At 47.3% G+C, this 7,150-nt stretch overlaps 1 protein-coding gene across 1 annotated transcript; it reads right to left on the minus strand.

Annotated features, from left to right (window-relative positions):
• Window positions 1-341: 341 nt before the first annotated feature.
• LOC142399537 (uncharacterized) lies at window positions 342-4,297 on the minus strand. Its single transcript, XM_075484263.1, has 6 exons — window positions 3,466-4,297; window positions 3,157-3,362; window positions 2,691-2,861; window positions 2,406-2,558; window positions 2,055-2,121; window positions 342-1,915 (listed from the first exon to the last, which is right to left on the minus strand). The coding sequence occupies exons 1-6, from the start codon at window positions 4,127-4,129 to the stop codon at window positions 342-344; spliced, it is 2,835 nt and encodes a 944-aa protein (XP_075340378.1). The 5' UTR covers window positions 4,130-4,297.
• Between the last annotated feature and the right edge of the window lie 2,853 nt (window positions 4,298-7,150).

Consider the following 7,150-nt stretch of genomic DNA (forward strand, 5'->3'; position numbering starts at 1 on the left):
ACCTGTGGGATGATCCGTGGTGTTTGGTGCCAGAACTTTGGCAGCAGACTGTTTGGGATGACATTTGCTCTACTGTTGTGTTCCTTTAGCCGTTCCTAAACAGTTTTTTTTTGTAGAGTGGTGAGGTACACTGTCCTCCAAGGGAAGCTTTGCCTGATTAGGAATGTAGAAACAATGCTTAGGCTGGTAGCGCAAGTGAACATGACACCCTCGTGAATGCCAAAGACCCAAGCTTTCCCAGCAGAACTCTGTATGGTAATGACACGATCATTTTCAGTGGCTTTTAATGTTGTGGCTGGCTCTATGAAGAAGCAGCATAGCAAAGTTTTGTCTTCCTCTCATCATGCTGCCACCCAGAGGACTGACACCCCACTTCCTGTTTGATGGCTGATGTGGTTGACCCGTCCACGCACACAGTCCAGTAAGAAAAAAACAGCCGTGCCATTATGAACCTGAAAGGATGCCCGAAGACTCACGCTGGCCCACTGGCTGCCTTCAGGCATTTGGCCAGCCACCTGCTGGGCTAAGGGGACCGGCCGCTGCCCCTCGACCTCGCCACCCACTCCTGACCTTTCGGAATAACTTCGCCTGAGCAGGGTCACCTTGACCAAATTGCAGGAGTGAATGAGTTTGAGGTCCAGAGCTATACTGGCTGTGCCACTCTCCCTGAAGACAAAATCCCATCTCTGATCTGTAGATCCCTTCCCCAGAAGCCCCATCTGGGACACCTTTGGACTGATCTGGTGGAAGAACAAAGGCTTGTTTCGAACGGCTCCTGAGGGAAGGCCGTTGTTGGCCACGGAGGCAGACAGAGAGGAGGAAATGGCAGCTGGGACCCAAAACAAACTCAGAAGACTGATGCCCGTCTCGTCACCGAAGAAGCGAACGTTGCACTGAGCAGGAGAGAGGATCTCAAAGCCAATGGTGTCCCCAGGGCTGACATTAGCGGCTCCAGCCAGAGATATAGACGTATCCCGGTAGTGGACGCCTGGCTTGAAGACACGGAACAACTCCATTGCAGATCCATTATGGTTTAGATATGCCAGAAGCTGAAAGCCCTCTGTGACACACGCCTGGCCCATAGAATACAGCGCCTGCTGGAACACAAAGCGCACCGTGCCGCTCTCTGCAAAGCGGATCCCACGGCCGTCATGGGTCAGCCCCACTACGTAAGGGTCAGAGGTGGAGGTGGTCTGGAAGACTGGGCGATAGTTTGTGTGATAATGAGCAGAAACCATCGCCTGTGCTGTCATTGCAACAGCCCCGGTGTCATGAGAAAGCCAGAGGAGGCTGAGCGGAGGTGCGGAGGGGTCGTACAGCTGCAGACCTTCACTGCTTTGGTTACAGTGTTGGCTGGCGCTCCGGAGGAAGAGGGATATGATGTGACCTGGGGACACCTCTGCCACCCCGCTGATGCTGACGCTTTGAAGGGACCTCCGCTCCCGCTGCTCCACCCGCACGCCACTCAGGTCGTGGCCCTCCGAGCCATCTGTGTTGTTAACGCGCAGACACACTTGGATGAAGCTGCGGCAGCCGTGACTCACTGCCAGATCCTCGTCCAGCCACACCAGACCGTGCTGCCTCAGTACCAGCTGCCCGTCCTCAGCTGAAACCAGACCCTCATTGCCTCTTCCTTGGATGTGAAGCTGCAGGCTGGAGAAAGCGTGAGTCAAGGCACGGCCTTTGGCACCCTGCAGACTCACGTCGCCGGACCATGACAGAGACAGCGCGCTGTCGCCGGCAGCAGGACCAGAGCAGATGGCGTCTGTGATAAAGGTGCAGGGGGAAATCCCAGGTTCCCCGTCACACTCGTTGCAGGCCTGACACTCGTCCATGTCAGAGTTGAAGAAGTAGCCATGGCTACACATTCCAGAGTTGGCGTCTCGTATGGTCATACCGTGGCACCTGAATCCACCTGGGGAGACAAGATGGAAGGAGTGGACTAAGCAAATCTATAGTCTAAAATTAAAATAACAAAAGAGGGCAAGAAGAGAGAAAGAAGTGAACAAATACAAGCTTTAATATTTTCACAATTACAAAGTATGTCATAGTACCTGGAGTGTTGAAACACTTCTGTTGATCGCCACACAAATTGGCTACTTCGAGACATTCATCTCTATCCTGCAACGACGACCAAACTGTCACTTTTAGTCACTTACAGAAATGAGAAGACAGTGGACCCACAAGCTTTCTCCGTCCTTCCAAAGTCATTTTAATCCCTCTTACTTGTTTAGTCATCAAAAAGCTTCTTAATTGTTTTTAAAAAAAAATACATTTGGTATTGCTCACCACAGAATAAGGGTTGTTTGTTTTTTTTCTCTCTAAAGCATTAGGCTGTCAAATCAAAATGTTGTCCCCCACAGTAAGCTAAAAAGAACACTATTCCAAAAAACTGAAATGCTAACCTGGCAGATCCTGTCTGCATGGACTGAGCATTGGGCCACAAGGAAGAAACCCGGAGGACAGACGGTGCATTTTTCACAGCGAGGACTGCCGCTGCTGTAGCTGCAGTACTCCTCAGGGCCACAGCTGCCACAGGCCTGCTGGGGCCGACCCACCTGATCGCAGCAAACATCATGGTACTGAGAGATGTACTGAACAGTAGTGACCATGTACTGTTACAGGTACTGTACTGAGCTGTCAGATGTAAGAGTTTTTCACAAGTTATTTGAAGTAGACTTGCAGCTCACCTCCATGACGCTGGCCTCCACATCCACTTTGTGCAAAGAAAGCGCCTGTTGTGTTTGGTGGGCTCCAACATGCCCACTCAATGTTTCCATGTGACTGTCCAGGTCCCCCTGGAGGTTCTGGAAAGATGTCTGTTTGATACTGTCCATCAGTACGTTGTACTGGGCTTTTACCTGGAATTAAGGGGGGGGGGGTAACATTTAAACAGTTCCAGCATAATCATGCAATTCAAAGTACATTGCATACAAATTGAAGTACAAAGTGTTTGGTTGTTATGTGCCTTCTTTTATCTTGATTGCGGTAATTCACAGTACATCCTCTCCCTGTGATCCGCACATGGATTCGGACTTATGCAGGAAGTTCAGTTGTAATCAAAATAACACTTTTCTAGATTAGGGGCTTGTTCTGCCCAGTAACTAAACAGCCAGTTATTACGGTCCTCCTCATCATCAATCACAGCAGCCATACTTGCTCCATCTGCTCATACATCCTCCTCTGTTGCTCCATTATCTCCCTCTGCTGGCTGACCAGCGTCCCCTGCTGCTCACTGAGGAGGCTCTGCAGCTCCTTGACCTCGTTCTGCTGGTCCCGGAGGGCCTCAACCAGCCTCTCCTGGCTCTTGGAGAGCTGCAGCTGCAGGACAAGAGCATCTTCTGAGGGAACCTCATTTGAGCCTAAGGCAAAGACAGAAAACTATAGCTGAGATTAAGTGTCTTTTTTCACACCGATAAAGCTTTATTTGAGCTATAAATCCATCACCCGCAGAGTGACACTGACCTGGCTTCATGTCACATGTCAGCTGTATCCAAGCTCCACGATCCGAGCTCGAGTCCGGGAGCTCACCCAGAAACTGTGCAGCTCTGTCCGTCACGTGCACAGGTGAATAGTTCTCTCTCCCGTCGTCTCCTGTATGCGCATTGCAACCGTCTCCGACGCACGGTGTCTGCTTCTGGCGCATCCGCGAGGAGAGTTTACATCCAATCCCCTTGCAGTCCCGCGTTACACTATCATCACTCGTGGGGTGATGAGAGACGGTAGTCGGACAACTGCCACCGGCGCAGCCCGGATGAAATACCTCCGCCGTGATGGTCCTCGGGTTCGTCCTCCTGGTGCCATCTGTGCCAGCGCGCTGCGTAATACCTCCATGCTGAGGCTGGGTGATGGTGTAGGACTGCAGAGGCGCGCTCTGGACACGGTGCTGGCTAAAATGAGCATCTTGCTGATAACTCGGATAAGCATGTTCCGTCCTGGATTGTGCGGAGTGATGTGGCTGCCGTCGGGACGTGGATGTTTCCGCGCGCCCCTGGCAGTGCGCTCCAACGCACGATCTGCTCCAGTTCTGTCCAGGAAAGCAGCGCGGCCCCCGACACACCTCAGAGACGCTCCCCGTGGTGAGCGCAGTGATGACAAAGAGTAACGAAAATGCAGAAATAGTCGCCATGTTGCAGTCCAAAGCAGATCAAATGTAAACAGGCCACAAAGAAATGGTGCCCCTTTAATCCCTCAGTTTTGTGGACCCTGTTTGATCGTCATATTAGCCACCGTGTATGTACCTGCAACTCATCTTGACTGCACAACTCCTCAGCTTGCTTCCACGCGCCTCTCTGCCCCCTTTGAGGATAGCTACGTCTCGCTCACATGTGGCGCTCACTGCTTCTAATTGGCAACAGGTTTTGCTCCTAGTCTTGAATTAACCCATAGCTTTCCCGGACATACCACTCTGCGGAGTCACCGTTCCTACTGGAGGGGTGCATGTGGGGGATATTTGGATGCTATTTATACTCTCACACCTGAGGTAAATCCGGAGCAGTTTTTGTATGTAGTGTCTGGAAGTTCATGGAAAACCCAACATTGACCAGTGAAAATTTCAAGAACTTACTTTATAGTTCTTCAAATGTAACATATTTCTTTCGGTGGAAAAGCCAATCTTCTCTTTTTTTCCTGAGTGTTATTTCCTTTCCTTTCTTTTATTTGGATGACAGGATCAGCCCTGTCTGAATTAAAAACTCCCCAAACTGTAAAAGACACCAAGGCTTTCATCTTCTCTCCAGACCTGAATGAGAGCGCTATGGTGGGACTTTTTAAAACCCAACCCTCTCATACTGACATGCCAAAGCCAAAGAGCCTCTCCTGTAAAATGTAAACTTTATTTCACTTTAATGCCACTCTCATCTCCCCTCCCTGACCCCACATGGCTTTGATTAGAGCTTTAAACCACATTAGAGACACTTAAATGTTTCATTTTCCTCTCTCGTTTTTAATGGCATTTCATTTACACGCTCACTCCCACTGAATATGCGTAAGCTGGTATGTCCTGTAAAGTGCAACTACTACAGTAATTACAAATCACTAAGAAGTGCTTCTAAACAGCCACATAAGTATACTGAGATGGAAAATCCGGGCTTTCTTTAAAGACTTTCAGCTGAATTTGCAGTTTTATTGCACACACAGGCACGCACACACAGGCCATATCAGGGGTGCTCTGAGGCCACACGTGAGTCTGGATTTGGTAGGTATCAGTAGTTAAAGTAACTAAAAGTCAGAGACACATGCGGGTATCCAACTGCTGCAGTTTTTACATTATTTGTTTTCACACATTCCTTGTCAGTTCACTCTGAACTGTTGATAGCTCGACTTTTAAAGCCAGAGTCATATTGTAGTCTGCTATTTGCTTATACATAGCTCTCTATGAATGTTTCACACATCCATTTTTTTTGTACGCTTATTTTTTTTAATTTATTGCTAACTTTGTTCTATTAATGACAGTTTAACAGTAGTGTTTCTCAAGTGGTTCTGTTCGGTGTTGGTTTTATCTGGACCTTCAGTTGATCCATCTGCTGTTCACTGAGGCCTCATCAGAAATGGTCTCCATGGAACTGTGGCGGTCAAGAAAGCCATTCTCAAGGAGGGGAAACGGAGAGAAAAGGCTGAGCTGTGCCAAATGACACAAGAAGTGGACTGAAAATCAGTGGCAACAGGTCTGATGGAGGGATGAATCCTCCCCAGAGCCCGGACCTCAACATTATTGAAGCAGTGTGGGATCATGTTGACAGAGAACGGAACAAAAGGCAGCCAACATCCAAAGAAGAACTTTGAATGTCCCTTAAGAAGCCTGGAGACCTATTTATTTTTGGTTCTGTTTTTCACAAAGGATACATTGCAACATATGGTTGGGCAGAAAGGAGGAAAAAGATATGATGACAGGCATCGGTTTCATCCTGTCACAACCACTTTACATCAGGCAAAGGCTTGTGTCCCCACGTGAAAACAACAAATATGTTCTCTATCAATCTTTTCAGATTGGTTCTGTGTAGACACTGGTGTTGGTAATGTGGCTAATGTGTAATTTTTGTGATGTCATCTCTGAAAGGGTCTCCCTCTGTTGCAAGTAATATTCTTATGTATGCCCTTATGTATGAGCAAGGCTGCTCAGTTTCTCCATTGATAAAATAACTTCACAACTCTACAACATAAAAATTCATAAAAAAAAAGCATGTAGAATATAGCATATACTTTGTTGTCTACAGTAGTAGATCAACCCTCATCTTACTTTGAAGCTCCCAGCTCTCTGAAGTGACGTAGACGCAGCTTTAGCTGCAGAGAAGCTATCAGGCTTGTGTTGATAATAATAAACTCCTGGACTATTTTCAAACTTCCAAATGCATCGTTTGGTGAGTACAGACCATATTTGTACTACTGTAGAAGTTTGGTGTCATGGCATGTGATTTTAGTGTGGTAATTTTGGAGATACGGACCAGGATCCATTAACCCTTGTACGAAGCTATTCGGGATAACTCAGTAACTCAGCTGATGTTCAGCCAATATGAAAAAACTGCGGGTGGGCTACTTGGCTGGATATCACGGTTCAAATGACCCCAGGTTGAATCTACTCCGGAGTATCACTTTAAGCTGCATTACCTCAAGTCACGTGCATTTAAAGTTTCCGCCACACGGGTGTCTTCAGTTATGCTGACTGAAATCAACTTATTTATGTAAGGCTCATTTAATCGCACACGTGCTTCACATTAGAGAAGGAGGCAATATAAACATAAACATATCAATTGGATTTAAGAATAAAGAAAACATAATCAGATTGCAGAAAACTGAATCAGGCTAACTTGTTCCAGATGACCTGAGAGGTCTGTGTGACTCTTACCAAATCAGAGTAACAGTCCTTCAGCTGAAACGATCATGTCGGTCGTTTGTTCAGGCCCTTAAATCTCTGAAAATCCTTCAGCTGATCCAAAATGCTGTAGCCAGAGTTCTGATGAGAACTAACAGGAGAGATCATATTGCTCCAGTTTTAGCTTCTCTTCATTGGCTCCCTGTTAAATTCAGAATAGAATTTAAGATTCTTCTCCTCACATATAAAGCTCTTAATGACCGAGCTCCATCATATCTTAAAGATCTCATTGTAAGATATTTTCCTGACAGAGCACTTCGTTCCCAAACTGCAGGTTTA

The sequence above is a fragment of the Odontesthes bonariensis genome, chromosome 14 (genome assembly GCF_027942865.1).
Source record: "Odontesthes bonariensis isolate fOdoBon6 chromosome 14, fOdoBon6.hap1, whole genome shotgun sequence".
Taxonomy (NCBI): domain Eukaryota; kingdom Metazoa; phylum Chordata; class Actinopteri; order Atheriniformes; family Atherinopsidae; genus Odontesthes; species Odontesthes bonariensis.

Excerpts from the sequence above, each read along its gene's own strand:
- LOC142399537 (XM_075484263.1), bottom strand. The coding sequence starts at position 4,129 with ATGGCGACTATTTCTGCATTTTCGTTACTCTTTGTCATCACTGCGCTC. Across the intron at positions 3,363-3,465 it reads GACATGTGACATGAAGCCAG|GCTCAAATGAGGTTCCCTCA; the intron begins GTCAGTGTCACT and ends TCTTTGCCTTAG. Across the intron at positions 1,916-2,054 it reads GAAGTGTTTCAACACTCCAG|GTGGATTCAGGTGCCACGGT; the intron begins GTACTATGACAT and ends TTGTCTCCCCAG.